At 39.1% G+C, this 21,143-nt stretch overlaps 1 protein-coding gene across 4 annotated transcripts; it reads right to left on the reverse strand.

The window, feature by feature from the left end:
- Positions 1-1,588: 1,588 nt before the first annotated feature.
- LOC130924221 (gastrula zinc finger protein XlCGF57.1-like) lies at positions 1,589-18,852 on the reverse strand. 4 transcript variants are annotated; one of them, XM_057850668.1, is made up of 5 exons: positions 18,718-18,852; positions 18,449-18,629; positions 16,883-16,919; positions 3,595-4,214; positions 1,589-3,258 (listed from the first exon to the last, which is right to left on the reverse strand). In XM_057850668.1, the coding sequence occupies exons 2-5, from the start codon at positions 18,457-18,459 to the stop codon at positions 2,673-2,675; spliced, it is 1,254 nt and encodes a 417-aa protein (XP_057706651.1). In that variant the 5' UTR covers positions 18,460-18,629; positions 18,718-18,852; the 3' UTR covers positions 1,589-2,672. The 4 variants fall into 4 exon arrangements, with proteins under 4 accessions (XP_057706651.1, XP_057706628.1, XP_057706643.1 ...); XM_057850645.1 differs by having other exon boundaries at positions 1,592-4,214; XM_057850651.1 differs by lacking the exons at positions 18,449-18,629; positions 18,718-18,852 and adding an exon at positions 17,108-17,219 and having other exon boundaries at positions 1,594-4,214.
- Positions 18,853-21,143: the final 2,291 nt, after the last annotated feature.

Below are 21,143 nucleotides of genomic sequence, written 5' to 3' on the forward strand. Positions count from 1 at the left end.
GTGAACCGGAAGTAGAGACGTCCAGATGCTGAAACTTCAGTGTAATATGTTGGAGAATTTGGACTCCAAAAATATTGGACAAATATGATAAATGGCGGAAAAGACTCAGGTGACTTGAAGTTCCGCTTTGAAACCTCCAATTTGGCCAAATTTCAAAATTGTCCGATATGCATGTGTGATACATCACTGGAAAGCTTAAAATCTCAATTTTCTGGGGAAAGAAACATTTTGAACAGGAGGGCATTAAAAAAAAAAAAATTAAACAGCAAAACCCTATCTGGAGGCGAGAGTACGCTAGAGCAGAATTACAGACACCATGACTTTAACGAGATATTATCGCGTGCTTACCTTGTTTTGATCCAAAAACTCCATGTAGCATGTACCAAGACACAACTGTGAATGGCCACAGCTGGATTTTTTGGGGGGAAACATGGTAATATAACAAGGCTCGTGATGCAGAAATCGCAGACCTCAAGGAGTGGTCGAGATTTTCTTTTTCAGATATGTACCCTTTTCAACATTTTTTTTTTTCAATTTTTCTGTTTTTATCCATTATTTATCACCTAACATCGGAGAAAATGCTGCAGTAACAAAAAAAACAAAAAACAATTTAACGATAGTTTGGAGGTACAGTGGGGAGAACACTTGTATATATCAAATACTTGTTCTCCCCACTGTAGATATCCGTGCCTTTTTTACAGACACCACTTTTTTCATTGTGACGTAAATTGTTTAAAAGTTTAAAATATGCGAGGGAATAATCTTTGAAAGTCGTTTTTTTTTTTTTTTTTTTTTTTAAACGACATATTAGACATCAATTAATGATTCTAAGCTAAAAATGACATTTTGAATAATAAATGACCTTCGTTTTATGGCTGGGTTGAAACAAAAGCTTTTGCGTGACATCTGTAAACGGGGGTTTCCAGGGTAAAACTGACCAATTAAAAATAGTTAGGCAGCCTAGTGCGCCATGAATCTGCTATGGCAGCACATTGACATATTGTTCTGTCAAACACAACAGTTCTTTTGGCTTAAAATACAGCAGTTTATTTTAAAGAGGGTTGCAATAGCAGAAACTGTTTTTTTAGTTTTGTCTGTGTTTTCCGCCAAACATATGGGAATTTGAGTCATAACTATCAATAACTCAATTTTGAAGGCTCGGAAGTTTTTCTGGAAATAATTACATTGAAAGTTAGGTCTTAATCCCACTCACTAGACTGCTTCTGTTGAAATTCTTCTATCAGGAAACAAAATAATGGAAACAGTTCATTTTAAAGCACTGAAGCTTCACAGATTCGGACAAAATAGGCCCAGGCGTTAAAGGGTTAATCACTCTCATGTTAACTGGGCAAAACCCAACACTTAAATCAAAATTTACAAATCAGAAGTGGCATTAAGCCAAAGCATCCCCTCTTCCCATCCCTGAAGGCTGGTTGATGAGGGCGCGGGTGGCCCGGGGAACCACCCTGGATCCCTGCGGGGTGGCGATGGCCCCATGGCTGGGCTGCGGAAGGAGCACTATATGCTATAAATAAATTGATAAAATAAACAAATAGAAAATACTAACAGAAATACACATTGGCTATGTCCTCAAGTGACTCTAAAGTTGATTTATATATACAGTAGACAAGTTTCCTGAGCGAAATATGGGCGGCACCGTCCCGGAAAATGTCTGCTCCGAACTTCCAGTTACAATTCCCAGGTCACAGCATTAAGACTGATGACGTAAATATCATGGGGGGCCTCTTTTTTTCGCAGTAATACGGAAAGCGGTTAACAAACATCAAAATTATCAACATGGCAAACTGGAAATGGCTAAATTAAACTGATAACACAAGAAAATTAAATTGCTTCTGGATTGTATAGCCGAGGTTGAGAGTCAATCGTCCATTTTTGGAAATGTGTGGTTTATTTTGTTGCCAATACTAGGGTCCGCAATTGTAGAAACAAGGTTGTACCTCAAATCAAAAAGCAACAGAGGGATGCGTTCAAGGGTTTATTAAATACAAACAAAAATACACACCATCGCGGAAAAGGGGGAATAACACAATGTGTCCGTGACAACTAGGGGGATCAATAATACTAACCTAAGCGGTAGGAAGAGAGCCGATAAGAGAACAAAATATACCCAAATGCTAGCACAACGTAGAGGATTTCAAAAGGGCGGCAGACGAACAAGCCTTTCAAATGCACAACATTCGAGACTTCAAAGCGTCCAATGGCGCCCAGCACGCTACCAAAAATGACGTAATGTCAGGGTTATAACACCGCAGCAGCTGCCCTCCCTGAACAGAGAGCGCCGACGCACCAACACGTGAACCCACTTTTCACACATACAACACGGGAGATTTCCCCATGTGTGAAAGCCATGAAACGGCTAAATCCTGTGTCACCTTACATGGGGATTTACCAGGATATACAGTAAATCTGAAAGGGGCTTTAGTAAGCAGTATGTAAATTAGGGAATAATCCCAACAGAAAGACATGTAACTCAATTTCTTCAATTAAAAAAATCTGAATATTGGGTAGTTGTGAAAAAGAACAGGACCTGCAAAATCATTTGAACAACTTTTTCTAAAAAGGCTGAAGGAAAACAGCATAAGGAAATTGAAATGCTTTTTCCACTGTAAATGCGTGGCAGGAATCAAAATATTTGGTCACACACTGCAATTCTAAGGTCTTTCCACAGTGTGGCTTCTTGCGTGCATTACTAAATTTCCTTTCTGAGTGAATCGTTTACCACAAAGTGAGCATGCAAAAGGCTTCTCTCCAGTGTGTAATCTTTCGTGCGAGACTAAAGTTCCTTTCTGAGCGAATCTATTACCACAAATTGTGCAGCCAAAAGGCTTTTCTCCAGTGTGTGTCTGCGTGTGTCGTTCTAAATGACTCTTCAATGAAAATCTTTTGTTACAAAGCGTACAGGAGAAAGGCTTCTCTCCAGTGTGTGTCCTTGTGTGTTGGTTGAAACCTCCCTTGTTGGCGAAACTTTTACCACAAGTTGTGCAGACAAAAGGCTTTTTCTCACTGTGTCTACGCTGATGCACTTCTAGATAAGCCTGACAATAAAACCTTTTAAAGCAAAGTGTGCAGGAGAAAGGCTTCTCTCCAGTGTGTGTATGCTGATGATTTTTTAAATCGTTCTTCTGAAAAAATCTTTTATCACAAAGTGTGCAGGCAAAAGGCTTCTCCCCTGTGTGTGTGCGTGTGTGTATATTTAAATGTGCCTTCTGGGTGAATCTTTTGCCACAAAGTGAGCAGGCAAAAGGCTTCTCTCCACTGTGTGTACGCTGATGCAATTTTAAATAAGTCTTCTGATAAAATCTTTTATTGCAAAGTGTACAGGCAAAAGGCTTCTCCCCTGTGTGTGTGCGTGTGTGTTTTTTCAAATGTCCCTTATCGGTGAATCTTTGATCGCAAATTGTGCAGGCAAAAGGCTTTTCTCCAGTGTGTGTACGTTTATGTCTACTTAAACTAGAACTCCCAGAAAATCTTTTGTCGCAATGTGTACAGACAAAAGGCTTCTCTCCAGTGTGTGTCCGCTTATGCCTTCCTAAATCACTCTTAGAATAAAATCTTTTATCGCAAAGTGAGCAGGCAAAAGGCTTCTCACCAGTGTGTATTCTTTCGTGCAAGACTAAACTTCCTTTCTGAGTGAATCTTTTACCACAAATTGTGCAGCCAAAAGGCTTCTCCCCAGTGTGTATACGGATGTGTTTTTTTAAAAGATGTTTCCAAGAAAATGTTTTATCACAAAATGAGCAGGGAAAAGCCTTCCTCATTCCGCATTCTTGAGTGTCTTTTTTCAATGACTTGTTTAAGGATTCTGAAGCATTTTGGTCAAAGTCATCTTCCTCCTCATCAGTGTTGAAGTCAGAAGAGTGTGATGTTACGTCGTCGCTGTCCGAAAGCGGAGCTAAGAGGCCGTCTGTTTGCGATTGTCCCTCTCCTTTTGTTGTCAGGTGCTGAAATGAGCTGTCGCTCGAAAGTTTTGCTGCTCCGCTCTCTTCGCTTGGAACTTTGTCTTCTTCGATTTTCACACTAAAACACATTGGAAACTGGGGGATTTCATCTTCCTCTTCTTCTTCTTTGATGTAGGGGGTCTCTGACTCCGCCTCCTGTTTGATACAAGGCATATCGGACTCTTCCTCATGTTTAACTCGGAGGGGATCATGCTTCTTAGAATGAAGATCTTCTACAGTGAGGTCTGCGGGACTCTGGATGGAAAAAAAAAATCCTGTGTTTTGGTAAAGCCGAAATTTTTCCCAGATTTTCATGTTGCATTTTTTCTGACACAAAGAACCCGTTAGCTGTGGATAAAGTAAATACAGTTTATTACTTACTCTCACCCCCGAAACACACAAACTCCGCCGTGCTACGCTCAGCTCCGTTCCGGATGACGCAACAAATACAATGCGGATCGCCTGCAATGCCCAATGCCCACAGCATATGACTCTCATGCTGTCCGTACACCCACGGACTCTAGACGCGCATGCGCAAAACAGAGGAGACTACGTGATCAGATCAACACAAAGATTATAATTGTGACTAGAGCTGGGAATCTTTGGGCACCTAACGATTCGATTACGATTCAGAGGCTCCGATTCGATTATAAAACGATTATTGATGCACCCCCCTCCTTTTTTTTTCTCTCTTTTTTTTTTTTATGTTTTGTACATTAGTTCCAAAATTGTTCAAAAATACTCTCAGGCTAAACCACACTACTATTTCAGTATCAAGTTAACATATAGAAGTAAACAAATATAAAAAAATAACATTAAATAAAAAACTCCAGTCCCCATTCTGTATCAGCAGCTTTAAACTACATTCAATTAATTTAATGTTGTAAATCAACCGTTAAATTTGTTAAAATTGCTCCCGTTATTCCATAATTTCCCTTTTGTCTACTTTCGACATGTGAAAGTTTTAAAACTATTTTAAAGATATATTCAAGTCAATATTTTACCGATTTAGGAGTATTTTAGACAAAAAGTTAATTAGGTTTGCTTGGAAGGTTCGCTACAACAGCCTTGCAGGGAAGTGTACTGCTTTAAGATGGCGGCCGTTTATAACGCCCGCATCTAGCTTTTTGTAGATGTGCTGCTAACACTACCAAATCTATAATGCATCTAGTCCTATATAAATGATATCCACCGTAACATTATATGGATGTACTTTGTAGCAGCTTTTCGGCAGCAGTCAGGTATGTTGTTGTGTTTTTTTATCTCGTTGCATGACTTGAGCTAGAGCCGTGAGTTGAGCATTGGCATTACCCGAGGGGCCGGGTAATGGGAAGCATAATGTTTAGCTACTCTCGCTCCATTCCGTCCCGAAGACCGCGCGGCGCGCTGAGTGTTGTGTACTTCCGCTTTACTTCGCATATTTTAATAATCGGAATTTGGATGTTTGTGAATCATTCTCGAATCTTCCATGGCCGAATCGCGAATAATCTAAGAATTGGAAATTTTGCACACCTCTAATTGTGACAGTATTGTCAGGGGGAAAAAACGCGCCAAAAATGCACAAGGCCAATACAACCGTTTAGCTACAGTTAAAGTTCAGTTCAACACACACAAAAGCACACAATAACCCACGGATGCAACCCCCCCGCCACTACAAATCTACGCAGGCACGCGCGATAGAGGTAAGATCGGGCCTAAAAAATCCAGCCAGACCCGACCCGACCCCGCGGGTATTACAGCTCAACCCGGGCCGAGCCCGATCAATTCACTTGATTTGCAGACCCGAGCCCGATAAAACCTGAATTGTTATGTTTTATTTATAGGACGGAGCACGAACGAAATTTTATGTTTTATTTGTGATGACTCAGGCTCAGGAGAAGGAGTGCGGGGATGCAATGCGTCAGTCAAACCTGGACAGAGCGCTGCTTGGAAAAACAAATTAAAGCCTGTCTTTTGTTAAGAATTCTCCTAGTTAAACAAGACTGTATATGCATATTTAATAAACTTTTATATCTTTTATATTTGTGTGTCTATCAGCTGGACAGTTCATGTTTCATTTCCTTGGCAATTAAATGCAGCAGCCCATTTGACATTTATTTTAATTTCCCCGAGTTACCAGAAAAAAACGCAAGCTTTTTAAATGCTTAAATAGTCTACATATTTTTATAAGCATAATAATGGCATTTACACAATGAAATAACGCTGGAAAAGTTTGTTAAATATTTTTCCGTGTGGGATATTGTGCTCACATGGACGCCTCTCTGACAAGGAGAGGCTCTGCGCGGCTCCTGTTCGCAATTCCCATCCAGCGCCTTCTCTGTTCATCCAAATTATTTATTTTATAACAAGTATTCCTTCGTTTAACATGCATACTTTGTTTTAGTTTACATATATAAATTAGGGCTGTCAAACGATTACATTTTTTAATCGAGTTAATTACAGCTTAAAAATTAATTAATCGTAATTCAAACCATCTATAAAATATGCCCTATTTTTCTGCAAATTATTGTTGGAATGGAAAGATAAGACACAAGATGGATATATACATTCAACATACGGTACATAAGTACTGTATTTGTTTGTTATAACAATGAATCAACAAGATGTCATTAATTATTAACATTTTGTTAAAGCGGTCGATGGATAGAAAGACTTGTAGTTGTTAAAAGATAAATGTTAGTACAAATTATGGAATTTTTATATTAAAACCCCTCTTAATGTTTTCGTTTTGATAAAATTTGTAAAATTTTCATAAAAAAATAAACTAGTAGCCCACCATTGTTGATGTCAATCATGACACAATGCACATGGGTGCTTAAGCCCATAAAATCAGTCGCACCTAAGCGCCAGCAGAGGGGGACAAAACTCCAAAAAACACAAGTAACAAGTGGACTAATTGTTTGAGTCAAATATTTTTAAAAGGATTAATTTAAAAAATTAATTACTGCCCGTTAACGCGATAATTTTGACAGCCCTAATATATATATGTATATATATATATATATATATATATATATATTAGGGGTGTCAAACGATGAAAATTTTTAACCAAGTTAATTACAGCTTAAAAATTAATTCATCGTAATTAATCGCAATTAATCGCAATTCAAACCATCTATAAAATATGCCATATTTTTCTGTGAATTATTGTTGGAATGGAAAGATGAGACACAAGATGGATATATACATTCAACATACGGTACATAAGTACTGGAATTGTTTATTATAACAATAAATCAACAAGATGTTAACATTCTGTTAAAGCGGTCAATGGATCGAAAGATTTGTAGTTCTTAAAAGATAATTATTAGTACAAGTTATAGAAATTTTATATTAAAACCCCTCTTAATGTTTTCGTTTTAATAAAATTTGTAAAATTTTCAATCAAAAAATAAACTAGTAGCCCGCCATTTGTGATGCCAATAATTACTTGCACAATGCTCATGGGTGCTGAAGCCTATAAAATCAGTCACACCCAAGCGCCAGCAGAGGGCGACAAAACTCCGAAAAACACAACAGGTACACATTTCACTGTGCTGTCATTTTAATGTTTCAGCGGGGCATGTGGGTTAATTGCGTCAAATATTTTAACGTGATTAATTTAAAAAATTAATTACAGCCCGTTAACGCGATAATTTTGACAGCCCTAATATAAATATAAATTTATTACAAAAAAGTTAGCGAGAGAGAAGCCCAGCCTGACCCGAACGTTATAATTGACATTTTAGACCCGACCCTGCCCGAAATTCGGGTCGGGTCAGGTTCGGGGTTAAAGATCTTACCTCTAATGCACGCACATACACAAACATAGTGTAGTACTTGCAAGAATTGCCAGCGGCAATTAGTTTCAATAAATCAGCACAGAAGTCTAGCTGACCTTATACTGTTTATTTTTCTACGCGCATCAAAAACACCAATACGTCGCGCTGACAACCAATGCAGCGCTTCCTAGTGACGCTACAATAGTGTTAGGAAGAATGTCTTTTCCTTTAGTCATTTTAAAATATGTTGGAGATACATGAGCACGATACTTCCCATGCAAATGACATGCATCCATTTTGTTTTGTGTAAATTTCAATACAATATGGTTAAAATAAGATGCATAATACTTTTATTAACATTATTTACCTTGAAAGACCGGATATTTCTGCCGTTCTATTTCCTATTTGGTGTGTGCTAAACAGCATGGTTTGATCCGGCCGCAGGTTGACGGACCAGAAAATTGACCTCGTACGAATTTTAGTGTTGACGGATCAGAGAGGCGGACTCAGGCCCATCCAGATCAGAGCTGAGCAGATCATGTGGACCACCTCGTATTGACTACAATACAAACGCATTTGTTGCGTCGTTCGTATTGGAGCTGAGAGTAGCGCGGCGGACTGTGTGTGTTTCAGGCTTTAACCGTGGCCGATAAAATGATAACGGTAATGATCATGATATAATGTTTGTCAGTAGAAATATTAAAAAGTACATGACATGACAGCAGGTGACCAGGTGAATGAAGCTTCAGAGTAATAGACCATTTTCGACACAAAGGGACAGGGCCAACGGTAGGATGACCTAACGTCCTCTTTTGCCCTGACATGTCCTCTTATCACGTGCTCTCCGGAGCGTCCGGCCGGGTTTCATAAACTCATGAAAATGTCCGCTTTTTATGATATTTCAAGGGACCAATTTGAAGAGAATCCCTCCTGCCGCTAGAGGGCAGCGCCTGCCTGCGTTGACATGGCTCCTACTAGTAGGGGCGGGAGAAGAAGTCCTTGTTTTTTGTTGGCAGTTTACCCTTTGTTTATGGGGAATTACCACTGTGGTGGCTACTACTACCACCACCATTTAGTGTTTCAAGATTTAGTTAGTATTTATGTGATATTATTTTGGACATGTACGCTAATTTGAGATAACGACCACAGCTGTTAAGATCTAGCACCTACCGTTTTGGAAGGGGGATATTTAAGTTGATGTAAATATGGTTTGGGATAAATTTTTCAGTTTGTTTAAATGCACATTAGTTGATTATTGTTTCAAGATGATGTATTTTTTTCATCTGTTGTTGTTTAATTAAGTTGACAATGATTGGTTAATTGGTTGTCATACCTCCCTCAGGTGGTCGTTCGTAGTCTGTCCTTATTTAAGCAGCCACAAAGATGGGTCGGCGAGTCAGTTTGGTTGAAGCCTTTTGTTATGTTGGACCCAAGACATTTTGTTTAACTGTTTTTTCTTTTGTGACTTTATTAAATTGAATTTTCACCTGAGTTTAAACACCATTGTCCACGTGTATGTTTGCTCCACTATAACCACCATCTACTGACGGTTTGGCGAGAGATCAGACTACAGTAAGGAATTCAATAAGGAGTTCTAAGATGAGGCTCCATACACCTTTTTGTAAGTTTATCTCCTGTTAATGTCAATCACGTATCTTCTGTTGTATATTGGGTTATATGTTTACACAGAGATGCAGTATATTGTATGAGTCTTGTAATTTTTGATGGGTTGTAAAATTTGTTAAAACACCGGTGTTCTGCCAAAATCTTCTACATCGGCGAAACGTCCTACATTAGTCGAATTTGACTCCAAAAGTACTACCGTGTGCTCTAAACTTGTTTTGTTTAGATGCATACAGGAATAACGTACTAAAAAAATGCCTTCAGAAAACACTTAAATGTAGTTATGTCAAATAAGGACTGTTTAAATACGCTACGTAGAGGTTAGATTTTGTGCCCGAACCCGAACCCGACAAAATTGTGGGCCCGACCCGACATTCGGGTCGGGTCGGGCCCACAATTTAAGCATTCACGTTCGGGTCAGGTCGGGTCGGGCCGCCATGCCGGACTAATAAATTATTTTTTTTTAAAAAAAAAAAATGGAGAGCATGCTCTCTGTATTGCGCTTTTGCTTGTGCGTGTGCACGAACGCCGTGGCGCCGGCCGCTTTTTCTTCTTGTCCTCCCGCTGCACGGCCGAGGCGCCGCCCTCTCCTGTTCCCTCTCCTTGTCAGAGAGGCGCGTCCATGTGCACCCCAAACACTCAGAAATATGTTTAACAAACTTTCCCAGCGTTATTTCGTTGTGTGAATGCTTTGATAATTCTAAAAAAATATGTAGATTATTTAAACATTAAGAAAACTTGCGTTTTTTTCTGCCAACTCGAAGAAATGAAAATAAATTGCTGCTGCTGCGTTTTTTCCGCGTCACTCAAAAAAAAAAAAAAAAATAAATAAATAAATAGAATGGAGAGCATGCTCTCTGTATTGCGCTTTTGCTTGTGCGTGTGCACGAACGCCGTGGCGCCGGCCGTTTTTTCTTCTTGTCCTCCCGCTGCACGGCCGAGGCGCCGCCCTCTCCTGTTCCCTCTCCTTGTCAGAGAGGCGCGTCCATGTGAGAACAATATCCCACACACTCAGAAATATGTTTAACAAACTTTCCCAGCGTTATTTCGTTGTGTGAATGCTTTGATAATTCTAAAAAAAATATGTAGATTATTTAAACATTAAGAAAACTTGCGTTTTTTTCTGCCAACTCGAAGAAATGAAAATAAATTGCTGCTGCTGCGTTTTTTCCGCGTCACTCAAAAAAAATAAAAATTAAAAAATAAAAAATCGGGTTTTTCGGGCTCGGGCCTGCAAATCTAGTTAAGTGATCGAGCTCGGGCCGGGTCGGGCCTCAATACCAGCGGGCCGTGTCGGGTCGGGCTGGATTTTTTAGGCCCGAACTAGGCTCTAACGCTACGTGACTAATGTGGTCAACTGCTTCAAAACTAACACAAAAAACACAATGGTTAAAAGTCTGAGAGGGTAATACATGCAAAAACGTATCTTTGAGGCAGTGAAAAGGTTCTAAATTACTAAATAAAAACAAAAATAGTGAGTACACGCCGCTTCTAACCCATGTGCGCATGCGTGTGGATGCATGCGGAAGCGCGCTGAGCATTGTGTAGGATGTTTCGCCGCGTAGTAAGGAATGACCGAACACCAGTGTTGTACCGAAATCTGCAATCCGTCAGAATCTGTAACGAAGGAGGGCGATGTTTCCAATAGCAAGGCCGACAGCAACGACGAAGAGGAATCGAAGAAGACCACTTACGCTAACGGCGTGAACTGCTACGTAAATGAAGCTCGCTACAAGTTGCGAGGCTTATTTTCCCTTTCACGGTATTAACGTCGTGACATTCGATCATGACATAGTTACTAAGAAAATGCTTTAAAAAGTTTTGCATATTTCATGTGAATTTTTGACATTGTGAAATAGTCCGCTGTAATAATTTGCTATTATTCGTCATCATGATGAGGTTATTATGTGAATATCACATTAAATAAATTACATAAAATGTATGGCTTTTGATGTTGACAAAATGTGCGCTTTTCTAAATTAGGTACTTACTGTATTGTATTTGTGAAATTATGGAATTGTCCGCTCTCATAAATTACTTTCATTCTTTTAACTTATGACTCTTCCACACAGGCACTCACAATTTTAAATGTATAAGGACAATAATATAAATACAGTATAGCTTTTTATAATGTATTATATTATGTATTATAATATTTGCTGCCCCCTGTCAGAGTGTGGGCCATTTTGTACTAAAAGGATTTTAAACTGTCAGTTCAAATACTGTGTTGGAGACTAGTACTTGCAATACTTAAAATGGAAATGCAACAACTTTAAAGCACATATTTATTCTGTCTAGCAATTTACCCAAGGCCAGTAAATAGTGTTTTAAACTGCTTTGACAAAGACACGTTTATTGTAATCTTGTATTTGTGTATTACTTATAATTTATTATATAATATTTGCTGCCCCCGTCAGAGGGTGGGCCTTGTTTGCACTAATTTAAAGATTTTAAACTGTCAATTCAAATATCGTATTGGAGAAATTGCATTACTTGAAATAAATCTATTGCAACTTATCAGTCCCAGTTCTTGTCAACAACACTGTCCAAAAATTGTCAATGCCTATTCCAAATAGAATATCACCTGACTTTGTAATTGTTACACCTGTTTATTATGAAGACCTGAAGTAAACAACAAGCAGTTACAGTTTGTCAAGAAGTTGTTCAAGTCATGTTTTGGTATTCATATTTTATTGACTTTCCACAACAACACTTGGGCTCGTGTTTGTAAGAGCACAGCAAACAGAAGTTTCAGCGTGCACTCTTCGCCTTTCCAACCTCTCATAACGCTCCGAATGTGGTGCGCTTGACCCCCTTAATAACCCAAGAAGAGATATGGTGACCAATCGGGATGTGTTGTCAGCATTTCATATGCAGGTTTTACTAGGAACACAACAGGTTGGTGAGGAGTAGTAGTAGGTTAGCATTGCTACCGAGGCAGATTTACACAATGGTAAAAAAAAAAAAAAAACGTATTGAAACCAAAACGGATAAATCGTTCAACTTACAAGAGTAGAGATGACGGGAACACACTCTCATTCCAGCAGAAATATGATCAAGAGAAATGCTTTTGCGACGAACCACTGCGCCCCAGCCATCCGTCGTGCCTTCGTGATCTGATATTTGGTCCTCCATGCAGGAAAACGGTGAAAAGTGAGTCCAGTTTTCCTCACCCCTTTTTTTTGTCGTAGCAGAAGCTGTTGCACCCGGTAACACAACAATACACACCCATAATTTCTTTCTAAAACACCGAAGGAATTAGCTTAGCACTACCACACGTTACAATCCCCGTTGAGTTTGGCGGACCGGTGTTCGGCCATTCCTTACTACGCGGCGAAACGTCCTACACAATGCTCAGGGCGCTTGCGCATGCATTCACACGCATGCGCACATCGGTTAGAGGCGGCGATTACTATTTTTGTTTTTATTTAGTTATTTAGAACCTTTTCACAGCCTCAAAGATACTTTTTGCATGTATTACCCTCTCATACTTTTAACCATTGTGTTTTTTTGTGTTAGCTTTGAAGCAGTTGACCACATTAGTCACGTAGCGTGTTTAAACCGTCCTTATTTGATATAACTACATTTATGTATTTTCTGCAGGCATTTTTTTAGTACCTTATTCCTGTATGCATTTAAACAAAACAAGTTTAGAGCGCACGGTAGTACTTTAGGTGTCAAATTCGACTAATGTAGACGTTTCGCCGATGTAGAAAATTTTGGCAGAACACCGGAAGTAAAGCATATGATCAGCATGGAGGCGCGTCCAAACAATGACGTAGTACGTCCCATTCCCTATAGAACCTACTCACGTGACGTCACAGCCACGCCCCCGCGCCATGATGTCCGGATACTAGTCATGTTAATGCATTAGCGCTTCGTAAATTCCTCCTATTATGGCGTGTTTTTCTGCTCGTTAACATTAATAATCAAAACGGTGAAGTCGTGTGTGGCGGTCAGTTGCAAAAACAGAGAAGATAGACGGAGAGACTTGAATTTTTACCGTATTCCGAGAGACCCGAAGAGGAGACCGACATTGACTGCTGCAATTCGACGAGAAAACTGGGCTCCAAACGACTACCGCAGATTATGTAGTAGTCATTTTATATCTGGTAAGATGCATTTAATATATATTTAGAGGGTTTTGGGCTGACAACCACAATTAAGATCATTGCTAGGCTAATCGCCGACAACATACACGTATGTATGTAGTCAGAGTGCTATCGCTAAACCATATAAACATTAAAAGCCCTAGCTCCATTGACAAATGACATGAAATACATTAGACTTGACAGTGGATGTTAGCAAGAACAAAAGATTTTGAATTGAAAATTTCGTAACTCACCTTCCGAGCACAAGATTCCTGCCGAATTTTCGTGTACGAGGACCTGTTTCACCCAACCAGCAACGTAGCATTTATAAGCCTCCAAGCTCTTAAAGTTTTTCAAATTTTCGTGAGAATAGGCTGATTTTGTGTGGACAAGATAGTTGTAAATGTCAGGATATCAGATGTCAGGCGAAGCCAGCGGGTCGAAAAACATCGATTTAGGCATCAAATACGGATCTGGCGAATGGATAAACTGAAGCTTTTCCACGTAACGCCTTTTATGCAACGGATCCAATGAGTTTACAGCGTCAGATAACACCGGGGCTTCCATGAATTGCTCTATAACTTGCTCGACTAATTGAAAACAATGAGAATAGGTCTGAAAAAGAGGTACAATATGGCGGCCGGAAACAGCGACACGCCCATTTTGTGACGTAGGTGAGTAGGGTCTATAGGATATTTACACAATAGGGAATGGGACGTACTACGTCATTGTTTGGACGCGCCTCCATGCTGGCAATATGATTCACTTCCGGGTCGGCAGACTCAATGCGGATTGTAACGTGTGGTCGTGCTAAGCTAACTCTTTCGGTGTTTTAGAAAGAAATTATGGGTGTGTATTGTTGTGTTACCGGGTGCAACAGCTTCTCCTACGACTAAAAAAAGGGCGAGGAAAACTGGACTCACTTTTCACCGTTTTCCTGCATGGAGGACCAAATATCAGATCGCGAAGGCACGACTGATGGCTGGATTGCAGCGGTTCGTCGGAAAAGCATTTATGATCATATTTCTGCTGGAATGAGAGTATTCCCCTCATCTCTACTCTTGTAAGTTGAACGATTTATCCGTTTTGGTTTCAATACGGTTTTTTGTGTTTTTTTTTTTACTGTTGTGTAAATCTGCCTCGGTAGCAATGCTAACCTACTCCTCCTCCCCTACCTGTTGTGTTACTAGGAAAACCTGCATATGAAATGCTGACAACACATCCCGATTGGTCACCATATCTCTTCTTGGGTTATTCTGAGGTCAAGCGCACCACATCGGAGCGTTATGAGAGGTTGGAAAGGCGAAGAGTGCACGCTGAAACTTCAGTTTGCTCTGCTCTTACAAACACGATGCCAAGTGTTGTTGTGAAAAGTCAATAAAATATGAATACCAAAACATGACTTGAACAACTTCTTGACAAACTGTAACTGCTTGTTGTTTACTTCAGGTCTTCATAATATACAGGTGTAATAATTACAAAGTCAGTTGACTTAATTTTGTTATTCTATTTGGAATATGCATTGACAATTTTTGGACAGTGTTGTAGACAAGAACTGGGACTGATAAGTTGCAATAGATTTATTTCAAGTAATGCAATTTCTCCAATACGATATTTTAATTGACAGTTTAAAATCTTTAAATTAGTGCAAACAAGGCCCACCCTCTGACGGTGGCAGCAAATATTATATAATTATAAGTAATACACAAATACAAGATCACAATAAACGTGTCTTTGTCAAAGCAGTTTAAAACACTATTTACTGGCCTTGGGTAAATTGCCAGACAGGATAAATATGTGCTTTAAAGTTCTTGCATTTCCATTTTAAGTATTGCAAGTACTTGTCTCCAACACAGTATTTGAACTGACAGTTTAAAATCCTTTTAGTACAAAATGGCCCACACTCTGGCAGGGGGCAGCAAATATTATAATACATAATACATTATAAAAAGCTATATACTATATAAATACAAGATCACAACAAAACCTGTATTTTTTCAAAGCAGTTAAAAAACATCCAGTGGCCTTAGGTAAATAAAGGTGTAAAAATATGTACTTTACAGTTCTTGCATTTCTATTTTAGGTATTGCAACTTTTCCAACACTATTTGAATTGACAGTCTAAAGTCTCCATAAGTGCAAATAAGAATATTATAATTTAAAAATAATAATAGAATATATAAATTCAACATTACAATGAAACGTGTCTTTGTCAAAGTGGTTTTAAAAAAATAAATAAATAAATAATACGTCACTGGCCATAGTTAAATAGCCAGGCAGAATAAATATGTGCATTACAGTTCTTGCATTTTCACAAGTTAAAAGCCCGCAGTTCATCCGACGAGAAGGGCAGACCCAGATGGCGTCTGCAGCAGGGGCTTGTTTGAGTCCGACACAGGACAAATGGAACCACTCCATTGAACAAATTTTCTTTGTCAAATGATCCAAGAAGAGAGATGGTGACAAATCGGGATGTGTTGTCAGCAGGTTTACCTAGGAACACAACAGGTAGGTGAGTCGTAGTAGGCGAGCATTGCTACCGAGGCAGATTTACACAACGGTGTAAAAAAAGAAAAACGTATTGAAACCAAAAGTGGATAAATCGTTCAACTTACAAGAGTAGAGATGACAGGAACACACTCTCATTCCAGCAGAAATATGATCATAAGAAATGCTTTTCCGACGAACCGCTGCAATCCAGCCATCCGTCGTACCTTCGTGATCTGATATTTGGTCCTCCATGCAGGAAAACGGTGAAAAGTGAGTCCATTTTTCCTAACCCCTTTTTTTGTCGTAGGAGATGCTGTTGCACCCGGTAACGCAACAATAAGCACCCATATTTTCTTTCTAAAACACCGAAAGAGTTAGCTTAGCACTACCACACGTTACAATCCGCATTGACTCTGCCGAACCGGAAGTAAATCATATTGCCAGCATGGAGGCGCGTCCAAACAGTGACGTAGTACGTCCCATTCCCTATAACCTCGTCAGGAAGAATAAGAAGAAAAATAGCAATTTGTTGCAGCTTACTATTTCACAATATCAAAAGTAATCTATTCAAGCAGAAATGTTCGAAACATCAAAAATTCATCATATAAGATATAGCTACTGTATGTTATTTTTTGAAGCAGACATTTTCTTAATGTCAGCGTCATGATCAAATATCATGACGTTTATTCGGTGAAAGGGAAAATAAGCCTCGGCAACTGCGAGTGAATAGCCTCATTTACGTAGCAAATGGCAGTTTACGCCGTTAGCATAAGTGGCCTTCTTTGATTCCTCGTCTTAGTTGCTGTCGGCCTCGCTTTTGGCAACATCGCCCTCCTTCGTCAGACTCTGACGGATCGCAGATTTCGGTACAACACCGGCCGCTCCGGAGAGCGCCTAGTAAGAGGACTTGTCTGGGCAAAAGACGACGATGGTCACCCTAGCTAATGTTGTGATCTTACCGTCATTTTGTTTCGTTTTACAGTTGTTTGTCGTGACCTGTAAACAAAATTAACAAATCGGTGTTAGCATGGAGTAAAAGCGATCGAAATGCATTAACGTGTCTTGGCTCGCGAGTTGAGCTAAACAAAACAAAGTTATGTAAGCCTGTTAAACTTCAATATGAAGCCAAACGACTTCCAACAAGCTTTTAGACAGGACTTTTTATTGTCCGATAAAACGCTTACTTCGGTATTTAGCCGATGAGAATGCTTTAAAGGAGCTCTTTTGGTTAGCAGAAGAGTACACGAAAGGGCTGCAAGTCCCTGATAGGTACACAGTCACATATGTTGCGTCAAGTGAACCGGAAGTAAAAACGTTCAGGTGCTGAAAATTCAGTGTATTATGTCGGAGAGTTTGGACTCCAAAAGCATGATAAACATATCGGTATTTGACTAATAACTATCAGTAACTCAATTTAGGTGGCTCAGAAGTTTGAAATAAATACGTTGGACGTAAGGTCTTCATCCAATTTACTAGTCTGCTTCAGTTGAAATTCTTCCATCAGGCAACAAAATAATGGAATCGGTTTATTTTAATAAAGCTCTGAAGCTTCTCAGGCTCACTTGGTTTAGCTTTTCTTGCTAGCCATGAGACCTAATTATTCCAGAGCTACGAAAGTATGGAGGTAGATTTGTGTCTTTATTATTCAATCAAAAAAAAAGTTGCTTCGATCAAATAAAAAGTTGCTTCAATCAAAATATATACTTTCAATCGAAGAAAACGTCACTTCAATCAAAAAAAATGTGTTTGAATGCAAAAATAAATTTGAAACTCAAAAAAATATATTTGAAAACTATTTTTCTTTGATTGAATTTTATTTTTTTGATCAAAGTCAAGTTTTTTTTAATTGAAACACCATTTTTGATTGAAGTCATGTAATTTTCCGTTTGGACCACATTTTGGCTAGGACATTTGTGTCTTTATTATTCAATCAAAAAATAAATTGCTTCAAACAAAAAAATATATATTTTCAAAAGAAAAATCACTTCAATCAAATTTTTTTAAAAAATCAATTGTAGAAAAAAAGGTTTGAATGTGAAAAAATATTTGAGACTCAGAAATTCACATTTCAACACTTTATTTTTCATTCAAACTGTTTTCTTTGATTGAAGCAATCCTTTTTGTGTTTGAGCCATATTAGGGGTAGGACATTTGTGTCAAAATCATTCAATCGCAATAAAAGTTGCTTTAATCAAAAAACTATTTTTAATCAAAGAAAAAAATTATTTGCAAAAACTTTTTTTTTTTATATATATATATTTTTTATTTGAAATATATATATATTTTTTTTATTGAAGTGTCACTTTTTTTGAAAAGCAAAAAGTTTTAAACTTATTTTTTTCAAAGTGGAAAAAGTTTTGAACACACTTTTTTTTTTTGAAGTGGAAAAAGTTTTGAAGGCACTTTTTTTCGATTGAATCATTTTGACACAAAGATTCTCCTTCAACGCTAGTTCCGGTGTGTTTGATTGGCAGGTAGCTGAGCCAATGACATAAAAGTATGAAGCAAGCATAATGGCCACCCACCAGGGCTCCATCCAGCCATCGGAGTCTGTTGGAGTCTAAGCCGAATATAGGGCACCGGTACGGGCGTGTGACATCGGCATTTCACCGGAGTACCCGCAACGGTACGGTGCCCTGTCGTGGCACACTGGTCGGACCCCGATATCACCCCCCAGGCGCGGAGGCCGGCTGTCGAGTGGACGCCCTGCGAATGACACGGCACTCATTCAAAGCTGAAGCGATGGGGCTGCCGGCGTGGACGCCGGCGACTCGCCGGTAGTCCACTCGCTTACTGGGCAGGCTAGTGTCGGGCCACTCGCCGACCACTCCCGTACCGGCGCGTCGCGGACACTCCGGTTGGAACCAATTGCCAACCGTCAGGGCAGCGGGTGAAGTTCGCCGTGTTAAATCACATTAAGCAACAGGGCACCGTACTCCGGTGAAATGCCGATGTCACACGGCCGTACCGGTGCCCTATATTCGGCTTAGACTCCAACAGACTCCGATGGCTGGATGGAGCCCTGGTGGCCATTATGCTTGCTTCATACTTTTATGTCATTGGCTCAGCTACCTGCCAATCAAACACACCGGAACTAGCGTTAAAGGAGAATCTTTGTGTCAAAATGATTCAATCGAAAAAAAGTGCCTTCAAAACTTTTTCCACTTCAAAAAAAAAAAGTGTGTTCAAAACTTTTTCCACTTTGAAAAAAATAAGTTTAAAACTTTTTGCTTTTCAAAAAAAGTGACACTTCAATAAAAAAAATATATATATATTTGAAATAAAAAATATATTAAAAAAAAAGTTTTTGCAAATGATTTTTTTCTTTGATTAAAAATAGTTTTTTGATTAAAGCAACTTTTATTGCGATTGAATGATTTTGACACAAATGTCCTACCCCTAATATGGCTCAAACACAAAAAGGATTGCTTCAATCAAAGAAAACAGTTTGAATGAAAAATAAAGTGTTCAAATGCGAATTTCTGAGTCTCAAATATTTTTTCACATTCAAACCTTTTTTTCTACGATTGATTAAAAAAAAAATTTTGATTGAAGTGATTTTTCTTTTGAAAATATATATTTTTTTGTTTGAAGCAATTTATTTTTTGATTGAATAATAAAGACACAAATGTCCTAGCCAAAATGTGGTCCAAACGGAAAATTACATGACTTCAATCAAAAATGGTGTTTCAATTAAAAAAAACTTGACTTTGATCAAAAAAATAAAATTCAATCAAGGAAAAATAGTTTTCAAATATATTTTTTTGAGTTTCAAATTTATTTTTGCATTCAAACACATTTTTTTTGATTGAAGTGACGTTTTCTTCGATTGAAAGTATATATTTTGATTGAAGCAACTTTTTATTTGATCGAAGCAACTTTTTTTTTGATTGAATAATAAAGACACAAATCTACCTCCATACGAAAGAAGAATGCAAGGTAGAACTGCATCGAGGCAAAGAGAAGGAACGTCCAGGAGAGGTCGCTGTTGGCAATAAGCCTCGACTCAAAGCAGGTTGTTTCTGACTTTGATCAATGAAATACATATTATTGTTGGGTTATATATTTATTCATTATGATCAAATCATTATTCAACTTCATGTTTTAAATTCTATGCTATAAATGAATTGATAAAATAAACAAATTGAAAATACAAAGAGAAATACACATTGGCTATGTCCTCAAGTGACTGTAGTCTCAAGTTGATTTATATATAGACAAGTTTACTGAGCGAAATATGGCTGCGCCATCTTTGAAAATGTCTGCCTTGAACTTAAGGTTACAATTCCCGGGTCACAGCCAGGGGCGGACTGGTAATCTGTGGGTTCTGGAGGATCACAGAACGGCCGGTGCCCTGGACGGCCGGCGGCCGCCATTCATTATGCATCACTGTTTTTATCCCCCCTATCCTCTGATTATCTACAGTTCGCATCCAATCCGACAGGTGGCAGCAATGCGCCTGGCTTTTCACCGCCAATCTGATAGACTAGGAACGACGAAAGCACAGAGTAGCCTTCATTGGTTCCTTCCTTGTGGAAGCAAAATAGCGACGAGTGTTAATGCACAATATGGATGGTGGTGGCAAAAAAAATGAAAAGAGCAGGGTGGCGCGGAGAAGGTTAGAGAGAAAAAATTAAAGAAACTGGAGAGTGAAGCATTAAAATGTCATAAATCGACAAATATTTTCGCAAGCAGCAGTCTGGCTGCAACGGCCACGTCGGGTAACAACAGCTCAGCTCCCGGCGATGGTGAGAGGGAGCTGCAGCCGCTCTGACGTGCAGACGGTGCTGGGAGAGAGAAAAGAAGAGGGAGGGGGCAACGATAAACTGTTGGAAGTTCCCCAGACAAGCGCAGGGCAAGTAAATTGGGACGAAGAGGGTTACTTGCTCTGTAAACTGGCAATTGTTATCCATCAGGTAGCTACATTTTAAATCAAATAAATGACAATTAAAGGGTTAGTGCCAGCTAGTCGATGTACCCGTTTGCAATCGTGTCAAGTTACAGCAGTACTTCTCAAATGGTGGGGCGCGCCCCCCCAGGGGGGCGCAGAGCGATGCCACGGGGGGCGCGAGTGACCTCGGGGAACATGCTTTTTTTTTTTTTTTTTTTTGCCGTACTAGAATAAAGTGTACTTGCACATCCACTCCGTGGGTGGCAGTGGCGCTCTCATTTTCAAAGTGCGTGCAGTATTTTTGAAGTAAGCAAGAGCACACGGAAGAG

The sequence above is a fragment of the Corythoichthys intestinalis genome, chromosome 1 (genome assembly GCF_030265065.1).
Source record: "Corythoichthys intestinalis isolate RoL2023-P3 chromosome 1, ASM3026506v1, whole genome shotgun sequence".
In the NCBI taxonomy this organism is placed as follows: Eukaryota; Metazoa; Chordata; class Actinopteri; order Syngnathiformes; family Syngnathidae; genus Corythoichthys; species Corythoichthys intestinalis.